Source organism: Aquarana catesbeiana, linkage group LG03, assembly GCF_042186555.1.
Source record: "Aquarana catesbeiana isolate 2022-GZ linkage group LG03, ASM4218655v1, whole genome shotgun sequence".
NCBI lineage: Eukaryota > Metazoa > Chordata > Amphibia > Anura > Ranidae > Aquarana > Aquarana catesbeiana.
The window spans coordinates 132,896,895-132,915,336 of record NC_133326.1 but is presented as its reverse complement, the minus strand read 5'-3'; the positions used below and the strand labels follow the sequence as shown (position 1 = coordinate 132,915,336).

Sequence of the window (18,442 nt, the reverse complement as noted above, 5' to 3'; positions counted from 1 at the left end):
TAGAGGTGCCCACCCCATCCCCCCCCCGCCACTTTCCGGTCGTTTACTGAAGCCATCAGTAAACCTGGAAACTATCTGATCCGTCGGATGGATAGGCAGGAAGTCGAGTGAGTGCAACGTCACGATGTCCGACATCACTTCCGGCGCTCAGGTAGATGGACAGTATTTCCTTTTTTTTTGTTTTTTTTTTTTAAGACAAAATATCTTCTTTATTTATTTATTTTTGCTTCTAAAGGTAAATGAGAGAACTGGGGTCTTTTTGACCCCAGATCTCTCAATAAAGTGGACCTATCATACTTATTTCTATTACAAGTGATGATTGCATTCCTTGTAATAGGAATAAAAGTGATAAAAAAAATTAATAATGGGACAGTGTAAGAAGCATACGTAAATCACGCCAGTTGGGCTTTAAACATAAATATGGAGTACTCATAATAAATGTACAATAAGCCTAGTGTTATGATGTTGTTGTTGAATTAGCATACATACAGGTAAATTAATTATTATAGGTTAATGTCTGAAATTTCTGGCAAAATTAAAATAATGGCATAAACTGGTTACACACATTACAACCTATTTGTACCATCCCTTTCAGGTTACTAACAATCGCAACTATGTCGTGTAAGGGTCCCCCTGTCTGATATACGCAATGTAAATGGATTGTTTAGATAGTGGGGAAATGATAACTTTTTGTTAGTGAATCTACGGGAGATTGTACAGGGTTTGCAAAATCAGATTGTAACTTGTGTGGCTGGCTATGTCTAAATCTTTATTGTATCCATATAGTGACACGTTCTTCTGTTCTGTTAGAGAGATCCTGCCCATTACTATGGATATGTATATTTCAGACAAGTGAGAGACAGCTCTGTGAAAAGAGGTTACTTCCAGAAGGTAAGTGTTTACAATGGACATTAAGATGAAACTCCAGATTTGTTAAGAGAAAAAAAACTGTCTCCTCCCAGTAAACTATATACACTGTAAGGATTTTTACAAGCCCTTTTTTCAGATTGGTAACTTTTTTGTTCTGAAGACACGGTTCTTCTTACCTTGTCTTCTCTCAAACTGATGGGGGCAACAAGAGGATCTACATTCAGCATAACCACTTATAATAAGAAAAACAGCATCACATGCATACCTTTTACCTGGTAGTCTCCAAAAGCATCTCAGTAAAGACTAAACTGATGCAGGGGATGCCTATAATTTGGCTACCACTACTCTACAGAATTCTCAGAGAAATAGTAAGCTAATAAAATAAGCAGAATATTAGGTTAGTCCTGTACAGAAAGCCTCCTATTATTTTTTTTCTTTACACAAAAACTTTATTGTTGCTGTTTTTCATGTTGCAAAGAAGCAATGTTTGAATTTTTGGCAGTTTTAGAAGATACTTGTCCTTAAAGTAGAACTATAGGCAAACCTTTTTTAAACATTTTTGGATAGAGTAAGGGAGAGTCATATATCCTGTCAGTTTATTTTTTGCCATCTGTGTCCCATTGGGAAGATTTCACTTTAATTCCTGTCCTATAGCTAAAACAGGAAGTGAGAGGATATTCCTGCAAATTAAGCGAATTCCATGGGGACCCCCAGGTCACCAGAACTAATCTCTCCATTGGAAGATTTCCACTCTATTACTTTTCTAAGGACAACCCAAACAAATTTGAATTTTCTTTTACTTTCACTTTCAATAATAATAGTAGTAAATAACTGAAAGGGGTTCTAATCCCTCTCCATTCTGTCCAAAACTAAAAAAAAGGATTGCCTTTTAGTTACCTTTCTATTTTTAATTAAAGCATATCATTTAAATATGTTATATGCTTTTTATGTTGAACATAAAGTTTATTTTTTTAAACTATATTTATTGCAAAAAGAGGTACAAAGACAGGGTACCAAAAACATGACATTACATACAGTATATCATACAGATATCCTTGCAGTATACAATAGTAAAAAGGCAAGAAAGTGCAATAAACAATGGAACAAAATAAACAGTATAACAAATCAAGATTTCCCTGGGTTGGCTCAGTTTCTTTTGAATATACCAATGATTTTGTACTCAATCTTCAGAGGTTGATTAGGTTAGATGCACACCACACATCCCAGATCTTATTATATTTGCGGGGGAAACCCTTGTTTTCGTAAATAAACTTCTCAAAAGACAAAACCAAGTTAATTGCACATAACCACTGACGTAGTGAGGGTGAGGAGGGCTGCATCCATTTCAGGGCGACCAGTAATATTCTGGTATATCTTGGCCTATGTTCTTCATCTAAGAGGCCCAATAAACAGACTTGAGGTCACCAGACCACATTGGTTAAAACAGTATAATCTAATGACTTATGTGAAAAACATTAAAGATGGGAAATGCAGACTAAACATCCTTAGTAACGAAGCAGCCCAGAAATACTGCCAGGTGACATATCTTCCTTTCCCCCATGCACCCAAAGCAGTGATACAGAGTTCAATTGACTAATGATATCGTATGCGATAGTTGGATCATGTGATTCATTTGAAACAAATATTGCATGCAATATTGAAAAAGTGAATTAAATATCAGTTTATGCAATATTTACTGCAAAAGTAACAAACGCACAGTAAGTACAGTAAGCCGATATAAATAGCAGCATTTTACCACCGGCGCTATAGGCGGCTCGGTGTGAAAGGGGTCTTAGAGCCCTTTCACACATGGGGGGGCGTCAGCGGTAAAGCGGCGCTATTTTTAGCGCCGCTTTACCTTCGTTTTAGCGGCGCTATTCGCTATTTTAAGATTGGTTAACTTTCATAATGAAAATAAAGCTTTGTCGGTCGTTAAAAAAACCTGGCTCCTAACTTTTTTACCTGGCTCCTAGATTCCAAACAAATTTGTCAAGCCCTGGTGGTTTCTTACCTGTATGATGTGCCGCTGTGTTCAGCAGTTGTTGTTTGGCGGCCATGGCTCACGTGCATTCACAAAAGCGGTGATGGACTTAGCAGTTGTTTTATTTGGCGGCAATGGTGCACGCGGCTTCTCCGCACATGGACAGTAGCCTTTATCTGGGCGCACGAGGATTTGCGGTATGCTCGAATACAGCCACACCCATTCACCGGGACCACGCATGCACAGAATGTTCTGGTGCTCACCCAGCTTATTTAAGCTGTATAGGCCAAGCATTCTTTCCTTACCGGGTCACGTGAGTCACCAAGTGTTGCTTGGCAGGCTAAAGGTGCTTGGCAGGATTGTTACATAGGGGCATGGGAGCCCTATTAAAGGGTCTCCCTTCTGAGGTGTTTTAGTACTACACCCAAGTACTCTTTTTGTGGCGGGTAAATGTCTTCAAAAAAGAGGAGTGGGACTAACACTACAGGGAAGGGCACACCTATGTCATCAGTAGTTCCTGATGAACCTAGTCGTATCCCTAGTCTTGTATCCCCTGAAGGACCAGAGGCTTCCGGGCAATCTGAGCCGCTGCGCCTATCTGGGATTGTGCCTAAAGTCAACGTTGCTGCTTCACCCTTTATCACTAAGGATGAACTATCCTCAGCCATAGCCGGGTTACATAGTTACATAGTTACATAGTAGGTGAGGTTGAAAAAAGACACAAGTCCATCAAGTCCAACCTATGTGTGTGATTATGTGTCAGTATTACATTACATATCCCTGTATATTGCGGTCATTCAGGTGATTATCTAATAGTTTCTTGAAGCTATCAATGCTCCCCGCTGAGACCACCGCCTGTGGAAGGGAATTCCACATCCTTGCCGCTCTTACAGTAAAGAACCCTCTACGTAGTTTAAGGTTAAACCTCTTTTCTTCTAATTGTAATGAGTGGCCACGAGTCTTATTAAACTCTCTTCTGCGAAAAAGTTTTATCCCTATTGTGGGGTCACCAGTACAGTATTTGTAAATTGAAATCATATCCCCTCTCAAGCGTCTCTTCTCCAGAGAGAATAAGTTCAGTGCTCGCAACCTTTCCTCATAACTAAGATCCTCCAGACCCTTTATTAGCTTTGTTGCCCTTCTTTGTACTCGCTCCATTTCCAGTACGTCCCTCCTGAGGACTGGTGCCCAGAACTGGACAGCATACTCCAGGTGCGGCCGGACCAGAGTCTTGTAGAGTGGGAGAATTATCGTTTTATCTCTGCAGTTGATCCCCCTTTTAATGCATGCCAATATTCTGTTTGCTTTATTAGCAGCAGCTTGGCATTGCATGCCATTGCTGAGCCTATCATCCACTAGGACCCCCAAGTCCTTTTCCATCCTAGATTCCCCCAGAGGTTCTCCCCCCAGTGTATAGATTGCATTCATATTTTTGCCACCCAAATGCATTATTTTACATTTTTCTACATTGAACCTCATTTGCCATGTAGTCGCCCACCCCATTAATTTGTTCAGGTCTTTTTGCAAGATTTCCACATCCTGCGGAGAAGTTATTGCCCTGCTTAGCTTAGTATCGTCTGCAAATACAGAGATGGAACTGTTTATCCCATCCTCCAGGTCGTTTATGAACAAATTAAATAGGATTGGTCCCAGCACAGAACCCTGGGGGACCCCACTACCCACCCCTGACCATTCTGAGTACTCCCCATTTATCACCACCCTCTGAACACGCCCTTGTAGCCAGTTTTCAATCCATGTACTCACCCTATGGTCCATGCCAACGCACCTTATTTTGTACAGTAAACGTTTATGGGGAACTGTGTCAAATGCTTTTGCAAAATCCAGATACACCACGTCTACGGGCCTTCCTTTATCTAGATGGCAACTCACCTCCTCATAGAAGGTTAATAGATTGGTTTGGCAAGAACGATTCTTCATGAATCCATGCTGATTACTGCTAATGATATCATTCTTATTACTAAAATCTTGTATATAGTCCCTTATCATCCCCTCCAAGAGTTTACATACTATTGATGTTAGGCTAACTGGTCTGTAATTCCCAGGGATGTTTTTTGGGCCCTTTTTAAATATTGGTGCTACATTGGCTTTTCTCCAATCAGCTGGAACCATTCCAGTCAATAGACTGTAAAAATTAGGAACAACGGTCTGGCAATCACCTGACTGAGTTCCCTAAGTACCCTCGGATGCAAGCCATCTGGTCCCGGTGATTTATTAATGTTAAGTTTCTCAAGTCTAATTTTAATTCCGTCCTCTGTTAACCATGTAGGTGCTTCCTGTGTTGTGTCATGAGGATAAACACTGCAGTTTTGGTTACTGAAGCCCCCCGATTCACTCGTGAAGACTGAGGAGAAGAATAAATTCAATACCTCTGCCATCTCCCCATCCTTTGTAACCAGATGTCCTTCCTCATTCTTTATGGGGCCAATATGGTCTGTCCTCCCTTTTTTACTGTTTACATACTTAAAGAATTTCTTGGGATTTTTTTTGCTCTCCTCCGCTATGTGTCTTTCATGTTCTATCTTAGCCATCCTAATTGCACCCTTACATTTCTTATTGCATTCTTTATAAATTCTGAATGCTGTGGATGATCCCTCAACCTTGTATTTTTTGAAGGCCTTCTCCTTTGCTTTTATATGCATTTTTACATTGGAGTTAAGCCATCCAGGATGTTTGTTCGCTCTTTTAAATTTATTACCCAATGGGATACATTGGCTAATGCCCTTATTTAATATGCTCTTAAAGCAAACCCATCTCTCCTCCGTATTCTTTGTTCCTAATATTTTATCCCAATTTATGCCTTTTAGCAAGGTTTGTAGTTTAGGGAAGTTGGCTCTTTTGAAATTCAGTGTCTTTGTGTTCCCTTTATGTCTCCTATTTGTGTGATTTATACTGAAACTAATTGACCTGTGATCGCTGTTACCTAAATTGCCCCGTATTTCCACATCTGTTATCAGGTCTGTATTGTTGGTAATCAGTAGATCTAGTAATGTTTTATTTCTAGTTGATGCGTCTACCATCTGACCCATAAAATTGTCCTGCAAGACATTAAGGAACTGGCGAGCCTTAAATGAATGCGCGGTTCCCTCCGCCCAGTCTATGTCTGGATAATTAAAATCCCCCATTATGATAACACTTCCCATCCTTGCTGCTAATCCAATTTGTGATAGGAGATCCGTCTCCACTTCCTCCCTCAGGTTAGGGGGCCTATAGCATACTCCCAGTATTATTTTCCCCTTAGCTTCATCCCTTTGGAGCTCTACCCATAAAGATTCCACCTCCTCCCTAGCCCCCTCAGTGATGTCATCTCTCACATTCACTTGTACATTATTCTTGATATATAGGCATACCCCTCCCCATTTTTTACCCTCTCTATCCTTGCGGTATAGGGTATACCCTTGAATGTTTGCCAGCCAATCATGAGAGCTGTTGAACCAGGTCTCTGAAATTCCCACAAAATCCAAATCCTCCTTGTACAACAGTATCTCTAGTTCACCCATCTTGTCCGCCAGGCTCCTGGCATTGGTGAACATGCCACATAGTTTAGACCGGTCGCATATTGTCCTCGTATTGGGTGTTTCAAGATTGCAACTTGGACTTGCTACTATACTCACCTTGTGTTTTTGTGCTTTGGTTAACCTACCACTAATGCCCCCAATACTACCCTCTGGAATATCTTCCGCGCTGGCTATCACTGTCTCTGGACCCTCCCCCCCATCGCCTAGTTTAAAAACCCCTCTAACTTTTTGGCCATCTTCATTCCCAGCAGATCTGCACCCTCCTCATTTAGGTGCAGTCCGTCCCTTCTATAGTACCGGTTACCGACTGAGAAGTCGGCCCAGTCCTCCAGGAACCCAAACCCCTCCTTACTACACCAGCTCTTCAGCCACTTGTTTACTTCCCTAATCTCCCTCTGCCTCTCTGGTGTGGCTCGATGTACCGGTAGTATTCCTGAGAACACTACCTTGGAGGTCCTTTTCCTCAATTTAGCTCCTAAGTCCCTAAAATCGTTCTTTAGGACACTCCATCTGCCTCTGACTTTGTCATTGGTGCCAACGTGCACCATGACAGCCGGGTCTTCCCCAGCCCCTCCCAGTAATCTGTCCACAAGATCCGTGATGTGCCGAACCCGAGCGCCCGGTAGACAACATACTGTTCGGCGTTTCAGGTCTTGGTTACAGATTGCCCTCTCTGTCCTTCTAAGAATTGAGTCCCCTACCACCAGAATCTGTCTTTCCTTTCCCTTTGCTGCCCCCCCACTCTCACTGGAGGAGTTCTTCCCCTGGCAGCTAGGAGAGTCCCTCATCTCCAGCAGTGCTGGTCCCTGACTGGTTTCACCAATGTCACTCAATGGAGCGTACTTATTGGGATGCTCCAGTCCTGGATCGGCCTCCCTGGCACTTCCCCCTCTACCCCTCCTGACTGTCACCCATCTACTCTTTGCTAGTGCCTGCACCTCTTTGTCTCCACCCGCCTCTGTGCTGGCCCCTGCCGACACCTGCCGTGTACATTCCTGGCTCACCTTTAGTATGGAGGGACTTCTCAGTGCTGACAGTTGCTTCCCCAGATTCAGAACCTGGGCTTCCAGGGAAACAATGTGCTTACATTTTGCACAGCAGTATTCGCCCTCGATCGGATGATCAAGGAATGCATACATGCGGCAAGATGTACAAAGAGTCGCCTCTCCACACCCGCCGGGCATCGTACCTATTAAATTTAGTGAGGATTTGGGGATTTTACCCTGTCCAAATTACCTAACAACTAGCTTCCTGGCACTAATACTCAAGACAATACACAGGTACACGACAAGACAATACACAGGTACACAATACACAAGTACTAACGATCCACACACACTACTCAGACAACACTCAGATACTCACACTACACAGGTACTATGACCCCTGTTATAACCTCCTGTTTTAACCTCTTGTTTTTAACTCCCACTTAATCCAGCTCCACTTACACCAAGCTCCACCGCTTCAAACTGAGCACGCTCAGACTGAGTCCTACAACAAGTTAAATAGGCACCTGGGCACCTGTGAGCAATTAACCACACCCCTTAATTGATAGACTGATGAAACAGAAAAAAAAAAAAAAAAAAAAAAAAAAAAAAAGCTATTTAAAAAGTGACAGCAAGCAGCAAGGAGCAGGACGTGTTCCAGAGAAGCTCCGCCGGTCCTGGCTTTATCCGCAGCCATCCTGCCTTTAAACTCACTCCTTTCAATACACAAGGCTCCCCAAGTGTAGCAGGGAACTATTCTCAGCAGGGAAGGAGGGTATTGTGAAGGACAGCCGCCCGAGAGTGCTGTATCAGGCCGTCACCACTTCCAGGAGGCATTCCGCCATCTTGCGGCCTGCTGCGGCCTCGCGATCCCCGGCCTAGAGTGCCGCGTTTGGCGGTGGGGGGGCCTCAGCGCTTCGCGCATCGATTGCGGTTGGAGGTGGGAGGAGGCGAGAACCGGAGGAGACAGGCACCCAGCGACCGCACTGCAGAGACCTCCGGTCGGCACCACAACCCGGCAGCGACCCGCCATCCTGCGGCCTGCGGAGCCCCCGCCGTCCCCGGCCTCGGGTACCGCAATCGGCAGAGAGGGGGCCACCGCAGGCTTTACATTAGTGCCACCTACCTAGAAACAGCAGCGGGATCCGGAGGAAACGAGAGGGGGACGCAGAAAACTCCATAAAGGCCCTCGGTGGGCTCCATGCATCGGCAGCCATCTTGGAGGTCAGGATTCTACTAACACTGTCCTGGGGTGCAGAGGTTTAGGGGAGGGAGCTGCCACCCGACCTGGGACCTGCACAAGAGGGAACAAACAGCTAAAGGACATTGTGAATTTACAGAGCCGTTCTCCCCTCTCCCTCCTAGCCTGTGACCTAAAGAACAGTCTGCAGATTCTACAACAAGGTTCTGTTGTTGGGGGTGACATAACCGCAGTTTTCAAAGCCTGTGCCCTGCCTGAGTCCTCTCCAATACTATATTCATCAAAAAGGGTCACACACTGTACCATACCTACTGCTTGACTACCCCTGACCCTGCAGACAGGCTCCATCACTCACTTGCTCACTACTGCCTGGCTTGGGCCCCCTAACACCTGAATGAGGCGCAGAAACTTCAGCGCAAAACATATTACAAGAGGGAGACGTGACCTAGCTATGGAAACGTGAGGACGCGTCGTCGGGAGCTCTGCACTGAAACGGGCCGTGAATCACCCGTAGCACCGATCAGCTAAGCCATCCATTCATGCCAGGAGGCCGCAAGCGCCCACCGGTCACTGAGGAACGGAGGGGACCCGAAATCTCACACTACTTTCTGCGGCAACAACAGGCTTCCTCGCCGGCGGGACAGAGCAAGATGGCGCCGCCTCGAGTCAGCACGGCGGGCGCTACACCTTCAAGTAAGAAGGGCACTCCTGCAACTACCTCTGCAGCGGAGGAGGACTTTCCCCCCTTGTCACACAGAGTACCCTCTCCTATAGTGTCCCCGGCTCTCATAACCGCTGACATACCATTGCCTCCAGATAACGCTGGTGACCTAAGCGGCCTAGTTGAATGCTCTCTAAGAGACATAGTGTCAGGCCTCCCCACCAAACAGGACTTAAACGCTATGGCCACCTCTATTGTCAACGCACTAACCAGAGAACTGCATGACCTAAAACAGCAAGTGGATGTTGTCGAGGAGAGAGTCACCACGATCGAAGCCTCCCAATCTACCACAGAAGCGCGCCTCACTACACTTGAGTCGGAGCATGGGGCCTTCCGCCACCATCTTGTCGACGTCCAGCTACGCCTGGACGACGGCGAGAATAGGAGCAGGCGGAACAATCTGCGCCTAAGGGGGATCCCAGAAGCCACCATGGGCCCAGACCTCCGATCCACAGTGGCCGCCATCCTAAACCAGGTTCTGGGCAAACCACCGACAGCTGACCTGGAACTGGACAGGGTGCACCGTATCCCAGGCCCCAGACCCCCACCCTCCGCACAGAGATCATCATCCGAACTGGACTCCCCGTGATGTACTATGCAGGGTGCATTTTTTCACTATCAAGGAGGACATTCTTCGCCTTGCCTGGGAAAAGGGCCCAATAGACTTTGACGGGGCTCCCATCAGGATTTTCCCTGACATTTCCAGACAAACACGCACCATGCGTGGGCTCATGCGACCCCTACTGGAAGTTATCAGCGAGGCTGATGCCACCTACCGATGGGGTCACCCCTTCCATCTTATCGTCAGGAGGCAGGGGACGGAATTCTTCCTCCGCACGCCAGACCAACTCCCTGCCCTCTTTCATTTCATCTCCAGGCCAGTGATTGAGGTGCCCAACTGGTTTGACTATCTGCTTTCCCAGGACTCACAAGGTTCAGCACCACCCAGACAACAGAGGTCTCGACGCCCAAGATCCCGCCCGCAAAACCGAGAAGGCAGAAGAGCCCATCCAACATCATCCGAGGACTAAACGCTCACCACCTTTTGGTTCCTGGTAAGACTTTCAGTACCTCCTATGGGCAGGTGCCCCGCTTCTTCTCCCCTCTATGGCGATCCTTCCAGGAACATTTAAACCCATGCACCAGGACTCCCCCCCCCCCCCCCCCCCCCGTTTTTTTTTTTACACCATTTTTATCCTTGTTCTCCCGAAGGTGCCTCCTTTTTTCCATGGGTTAACTCTTAATTATGGACAGGGGAAGAGGGAGGGGGGACGCATTGTTATAACTGTTATAAATGTTGCATTTTTGCTGCAGGCTAGACTTCATGCACTCCATCCGAGCCTATCTGATGTGAACGTAGACGCTGAGGAGGAGGTGCATACATTTTTCACTTGAGCCGCATTTGGTCAGGCTGCCTTGGCACACTGACAGCCGGGCGGTGGGGGTTCCCTCCTGGCCTTGTCCAGGAGAAGGACGAGTTGACCTCCGGGGTCCTCAGTCCTCAGCCGCCTCTGCAATGCGTCAACGCCAGTGGGTCATGGATGTTAGAGGTTTACTTAGTTGCACGTACTAGCCTTAAACACAGTTACGTTTAGGGATGTTATGCCCAGTTTTATGGTAAATCACACCTTATTTACGATGGTTAATGTATTGTTTTTTCTCAATGTTTCTGATTCTGAAGGCCCTCCACTCAGTGCATCTCCCTACCACCCCCAAAAGTACCTTCTTATATTGCTTGTCTTGCTTATTTAGGTGATAGCAAAAACTTTTTGTTGCGCACTTCGACGCATCGACCACCCCCCCCTTAGGGCGACCTCCCGGTTGCTGCACAATTCCTTTTGTGTCTCGGCCGGGAGCTCTTAGAGTAGTCACTTGACTAACTTAGATTGCTCCCTCCCCCCTTCCCCTTCCTCCCCCCCTTACTTACCCTCTCCTCCTCCCTCACTGATCCTGTCTTCCCCTTCTTTATCCCTCTCTATTCTCCGGTGCTGTTGCTCTCTAGTTGGGTGGGGACGTGAACTTAAATCAGAGGTGATTGTCCTCCTCATCCTGTCAACGATTCTCAGCGCCCCGGCTGCCACAATGGCTCTCCTAAAGGTGACCTCCCTTAATGTACGGGGTCTCAATATCCCGGAAAGGCGTTCCCAGCTCCTAGCTGACCTACGCAGAACTAAAACCCAAATTGCCTTTCTACAGGAAACCCACTTTCATGGTGAGCATATTCCTAAACTGACTAACAATCTCTTCCCGACGGCATACCACAGTATCTCACCTATCTCCAAATCTAAGGGGGTTAGCATTTTAGTGGCAAAGTCTGTACCTTGGGAGTTCGGGGCGCAGCGGGCGGACCCCCAGGGCCGCTTTCTCCTGATTAAGGGCAGGGTGTCGGACGTTCGGGTCACTCTTGCCAATATCTATTTCCCCAATGCCTACCACGCACGGTTCCTGCGTGGGCTGATACCCATACTGCTTGAGTTTACGGAGGGGATGCTCATTTTTGGGGGCGATATGAACTTTGCGATGGACCCCCTGTTGGACACCTCACGGGGTGCCTCTCATCTCTCCTACGCTCGCCTTAAACGAATTAAATCTGATCTTCACTCACTTCGTTTGATGGACCCCTGGCGCCTCTTACACCCCAGGGACAGGGATTACTCGTACTTTTCACAAGTTCATCATTCGTACTCAAGACTAGATTACCTGCTCCTTTCCCATAAGGACCTGCCAAGGGTGGTGGACTCATCCATAGATGTCATTTCCTTTTCTGACCATGCCCCAATACACCTGACGCTCCAAATGGGACCAATATCTAAATCTCCACCTTCGTGGAGACTGAACGAGTCACTGCTTCAATCTGCAGAGATTCGCGCGGAGATCCAAGCCAAACTGCAGGAATACTTTGCACTTAATGATGCCTCGGTCCCAAACCCCTTGGTGATGTGGGAGGCACACAAGCCAGTTATCAGGGGCATTTTGATAGGCATTGGGGCACGTTTCAAGAGGGAAAGAATCCGTAGAACTGAAGAACTTCTACTTCAGATTAAGACCCTTGAATGCACACATAAGGCTAGCCTAGCACGCTCCGTATACCAGGAGTTACTTAAAGCACGTGAGGAGCTTCGCTCGCTTCTGTTGCATAAAACCAAAGAGAGGCTAGCATGGTCACGTCGTACCATGTATGAATTCTCTAACAAACCTGGCTCTCTCCTAGCCAGAGCTTTACGCGGTCCCCGCACCAAAACTTTCATCCCCCATATTCTGTCCCCTTCGGGTCGGAGGGTCTCTACCTCAACAGAAATGGCAGAAGAATTCCGTTCATTTTACAGCGGTCTCTATAACCTAGACAGACCCTCTCCCGATGCCCATAACCCTACTGGGGGATCCACCCCACATGAATATCTAGCCTCCTCTGGCATTACATCTCTACCGGCCGATACCGTGGAAGAATTGGAGGACCCCATCACGGTGGAGGAGCTGGGGGTAGCACTGACGAGTTCCAAGCCTAAGAAAGCCCCAGGCCCTGATGGCCTCACTCCAATCTATTTCAAAACATTCTTTGAGACGCTCTCCAAACCGTTAGTGGCTGCACTTAACTCAATCACGAAAGGTAACTCCTTCCCCATAGACTCCCTTAGGGCTTACATTTCTCTCATCCCTAAAGAGGGAAAGGACCTACTTCGGTGTGGAAACTATCGACCGATAGCTTTGCTAAACACCGACTTGAAACTATTTGCCAAGATCCTGGCGAACAGATTGCTCCCACACATTCCAAATCTAATTCACAAAGACCAAGCGGGCTTTGTCCCCCAACGGGAACCACGTGACAACACAATTAGGGTGCTGAACCTCATACATGCCGCTAGGACCACGCGACGACCCCTTCTCCTGCTGTCAACTGACGCAGAGAAGGCTTTCGATCGTGTAGATTGGACGTTTGTTAGAGCTACTCTCGAACACATTGGCCTTCGGTCGTCGATGCTCAGCTGGATTTTATCACTCTACTCTAACCCCTCAGCGGCGGTTAGGGTCAACGAAACTAGGTCGGGTTATTTTGACATTCGGAATGGTACCAGACAGGGCTGTCCCCTGTCTCCCCTAATCTTTATTCTTACCTTAGAACCCCTGCTCTGTAAGATACGGGCCAACCCCCACATAGAGGGCTTCCGTAAAACATCTGGAGCCCACAAGGTCGCCGCCTTCGCAGATGACCTTATCTTCTTCCTGGCTGACCCCACTGCCTCTCTCCCCGTCTTGCTCCATTCTCTGAGGGAATACGGGGCTCTGTCTCTATTTAAAATAAACATGTCTAAATCCTCCATGCTCAATATCACACTGAGCTCGCAAAATATCCGACAATTGCGCCTGAACTACCAGTTCCACTGGGCAACTGATACCATTCCGTACCTAGGAGTGGCCATCACCGCGGACCCCGCCGACCTTTACCAAGCAAATTTTGCCACTCTTCTACACAGACTTAAAACAGACCTGCAGCATTGGCACGCCCTCACTTTAACGTGGTTTGGACGCTGTAATGCCATCAAGATGACAGCCCTCCCGAGGATACTCTATCTTCTACAGGCCCTCCCCATACATCTCCCGCCCTCCTTTTTCAAGCGAATCGACGCTCTCCTCCGAGAATTTGTCTGGTCGCACAGGCAGCCACGCATCAAATTACAACTACTTCATATGGCAAAACGCAGGGGAGGGGTGGGTCTACCAGACGTAAAAGCCTACTACAGGACAACACATCTTACCAGACTAATAGACTGGTACTGCCACTCAGAGGCCAAACAATGGGTCACTATGGAGATGGAGGACTCCGACGGTACGGCCAGGAGTTGGCCGTGGCTTTCCACTCCGATCCCGAAGTCCATCGCCGAACACCCAACTCTGGGAAACACATTGAGAGTGGTCAGAGAAACCTTTCGTAAAACCCAGATATCACCTATTCCTTCCCCTATGGTGCCGATCCTGGGCAACCCTGACTTCTTGCCGGGCTGCCAGGGGCTGATTTTTAGAGCCTTATCAGCGGGAGATAGATGGCCACACCTCCACGACTTCCTGGATTCCGGTGGCCAACTCAGGACGACCGCGGGAATAGAAGACCTGGACATGCCATTGGACTTCCTGAGCGGTCTCCAACTGCGTAACTTTTTACGCCGAAGCGCCCGATCTCTAGGTCCCCCACGCCCACTCACGGAATTGGAACGTATCTGCCACCGCAGAGAGCCCATACGCCACTCTTTATCCCTGATCTACCTCTCTCTGATCACCCCGGCTGAAGGTTTTGTGCCCCCCTTCCTTACTAAATGGGAGACAGAATTAGGAGCGCATTTTGATGAAACACAAAGGGAAAAGATCTTACACTTTGCCCAAAAATCTTTTCTAGCCACAAGGGTCCAGGAGACATGCTACAAGATTGTGACCAGATGGTACAGAGTACCATCCACTCTTCACAGGTTCCTCCCGCAGGTACCAAGTCTATGTTGGCGTTGCGGAGCAGGAGAGGGAACAATGTTGCACATTTTCTGGGACTGTCCCAAGATTAAGCCGTTCTGGAAAGAGGTGACAGATACGGTCGAGCGTTTGACGGGTGTCGCACTGGGGGGAGACCCCGGGGCCTGTCTACTGCACCTATCTAGAAGTTCAATTAAGAAGTATAAAGCTTCACTCACCATACAACTACTTAATGCGGCTAAGGCCTGCATCCCTCTATTTTGGAGATCGGAAATCCCACCAACGAAGATTCAGTGGTATGCCAGGGTCAACGAACTGCGGGACATGGAAGATCTTACGGCCACCCTGCATGACAGGGAGGAAGCCTTTCGGGAGACCTGGCGCCCCTGGCAACACTTCATCTACTCCGAGGCCTACCTCCGAGAGATAACTTAATGCGGACACTCCTTGACACGAGGGCCCCGCTTGGCTGGAGGGTGACACCACCACCCTCTTCTCTTTACCTCTCTCTTCCCCCCCTTTTTTCTCTCTACTACTTCCCCTCCCTCTCCATTTCTCCTCTCCATCTTTCTTGCCCCTCCCTCCCTATTGTCTCCCGCTTTTTCCCCCCTCCCTTCCCCTCCCCCCCCCCCATTCCCCCACTCTCCCTAGGTTCTCACACAACCCCCTATACTTTTCCGGCTAAGGGAAGATCTGATCAGATATATTGAATATCATGGTATACACTACTCTATGTTAGTTGCCCCTTGCCGGACTCTACTGATCGGCAAGGAATATCTCCACCCCCGGTCAGTAGAGAGCCTCTCTCTTTGTTATCTTGGTTTACTCTTATACCTGTCGATAAAGGATAATTACACGAGTCATCAGTTTACACAAGGCATATCTCAGGGAACTGCTTGCAAATGGACACTATGATAATCATTACATTAGACTCTCCCATGCACCCAGGCTCCGCCTTCACTATACAGATTGTGTAAACAAGAGGAATGTATATGTGTTACATCTTTAGTCGACGGTAGTTTCTGTTAAAGTCCTCTCCCTACTTCTGTTTTTTATTACTCATTAAATGTTATAGATCTTGATAACATGTACATCACACTGTAACATGCATTATTGAAAATAAAATAAAGGAATTAAAAAAAAAAAAAAAAAAAAAAAAAAGTGACAGCAAAAGGCAAATTAAAAACTAAAAGGAAAAGTCCCCAAAATGCAACCCAGCAAACACCAACAGACAGCAGCAATACACACACCAACAGACAGCAGCAATACACACACCAACAGACAGCAGCAATACACACACCAACAGACAGCAGCAATACACACACCAACAGACAGCAGCAATACACACACCAACAGACAGCAGCAATACACACACCAACAGACAGCAGCAATACACACACCAACAGACAGCAAGACTTGTATACTCTAACACTTGTTTTTAACTCCCACTTAATCCAGCTCCACTTACACCAAGCTCCACCGCTTCAAACTGAGCACTGGGTTAGAGCACAGGATTGTTGGCATGATTGCCTCTGTCCCGCAGGGTGGCAAGAAGCTTGACAGATCCCCCTCCCCGGAGCCTCCTAGTCTGGAGCAGGAATGGGTTGAACACGGGGAAGAGCTTAAAGCTCAGGATTCTGTGGATGGCCTTGCGGATGAGTCTGCTTCCGAGCAATCTGGACAGGAAGATATCCAGTTGGTGTCTGCCTCTCAATTACAGAGGCTTTTGATCCTGACTCTTATCAAAATGGTTAGTTCTGCCTTTAAGTTGCCTTTTGCAGATGTGACTGAGCCCCCCTGGTCCTCTTTGGGAACCGTGAGGCCTCTTCAGGCCACAGGCTTTCCCCTTACACCCCCTGTTGGAACAGGCGGTGTATGCTGATTGGGAACATTCTGACAGGATTTTTGTTCCTCCTAAGAGGTTTTCCCTTTTATATCCCATGGATGAAAAGTTAATTTAAAAAATGGAGCATGCCAGCAGTAGATGCAGCAGTCTCTTCCTTAACCACTTCCCGCCTGGCCTATAACAGAATGACGGCTGGGAAGTGGTTCTGTTATCCTGACTGGGCGTCATATGACGTCCAGCAGGATAACATGCCGGCGCGCAGAGTGGCAATCGCGGCGTGTCAGTCTGACACGCCGCATCTCCGATCGTGATAAGAAACCTCCATAGGCAGAGACAGAGGCTTCTTACCACGTGATCAGCTGTGACCAATCACAGCTGATCATCACGTGAACCAGGAAGTGCCGGTAAACGGCATTCCTCGGGTTCGCACTGACAGGGAGAGCCGAGCGGCGGCTCTCCCTGTTGGGTGGGGGGTCTGTGCTGATAATCAGCACAGCCCCCATCAAATATACCCATAAGCTGCCAATCGGTGCCCAGTCAGTGCCCCAACATAACCCTCTGCTAGTGCCCAATAAAGTGCCAATCAGTGCCCACCATAGTGCCAATCGGTGTCCATAGTGCCAATCAGTGCCCAGCATTAACACCTGTCAGTACCTGCCCAATCAGTGCTGCCCATCATTGCCTCCTGTCAGTGCTGCATATCAGTGCTGCCTATCAGTGCCCATCAATTCTACATATCAGTGCCACCTTATCAGTGCCAACTCATCAGTGTCCATCGGTGCTGCCTTATCAGTGCCGACTCATCAGTGTCCGTCAGTGAAGAAGAACACAAAATTTTATAACGGAAACGAAGAAACTTTTTTTTTTTTCAAAAATGTTCTTTTTTAGTTTGTTTAGCAAAAAATAAAAAACGCAAAGGTGATCAAATACCACCAAAAGAAAGCTCTATTTGTGGGAAGAAAATGATAAAAATTTAGTTTGGGTACAGTTTTGTATGACCGCGCAATTGTCATTCAAAGTGTGACAGCACCGAAAGCTCAAAATTGTTCTGGGCAGGAAGGGGCGAAAGTGCCTGGTATTGAAGTGGTTAAACAAGAACTTAACTTGTCCGGTAGATAACGCACTGGGCTTGAAAGACCCTGTTGACAAGAAATTGGAGTCATTATTAAACGCTTCCTTTTCTTTGGCCAGTTCAGCTATTCAGCCAGCTGTTGCAGCAATTGGTATCTGCCACTCTGTAAAGGATCAGGTCAAACGGCCTGATAGGCCTAACCAGGAGGATGATCTGCCTGAACGCAAGACAGATATTCCTTGAGTGCTGTGTTTTGCTATTGATGCATTAAAGGATTCAATACAGCAGGTTTCTCATTTGGCTCTCTTCTCTGTACATATGCGCAGACTCTTATGGCTTAAGAACTGGTTAGCCGAGCTGCCTTGTAAAAAGTTATTAGCAGGTTTCCCTTTTCATGAGGAACGTTTATTTGGTGATCATTTGGACAAATATATCCAAAAGATCTCCGGAGGGAACAGTTCTCTACTTCCTGTGAAGAAATGCACCAGACGTCCCTCGTTTAAAACCTCAGGGACTGCTTCCTCCAATGTCTCAGCATCAAGGCGGTCCCACCGCCAACAGGGCCAGGGCATAGAAATTTGGATTTTTTTATTGTAGGCCTGTAATTCTTAGGAATAACTCACTTAAATCTGTCCAAACAAGACTCTACTAGACATCCTGGGTATGATAAAGTTTGAAAAACGAAATCATAAATTATAATATAATAAATAACTATAAATAATTATAACAAATAATAATATAACAATAATAAAAATTATACAATAATGTAATC

The 18,442-nt window shown here is 47.0% G+C and overlaps 1 protein-coding gene across 1 annotated transcript in view; it reads left to right on the top strand.

Annotated features, from left to right (window-relative positions):
* Positions 1–18,442, top strand: part of DENND6B (DENN domain containing 6B) — an 86,305-nt gene that overhangs the window by 14,272 nt on the left and 53,591 nt on the right. The window contains exon 5 of the mRNA XM_073619283.1: positions 811–891. Coding sequence (XP_073475384.1) covers positions 811–891 — 81 coding nt within the window. The remainder of the gene's footprint in view (positions 1–810; positions 892–18,442) is intronic.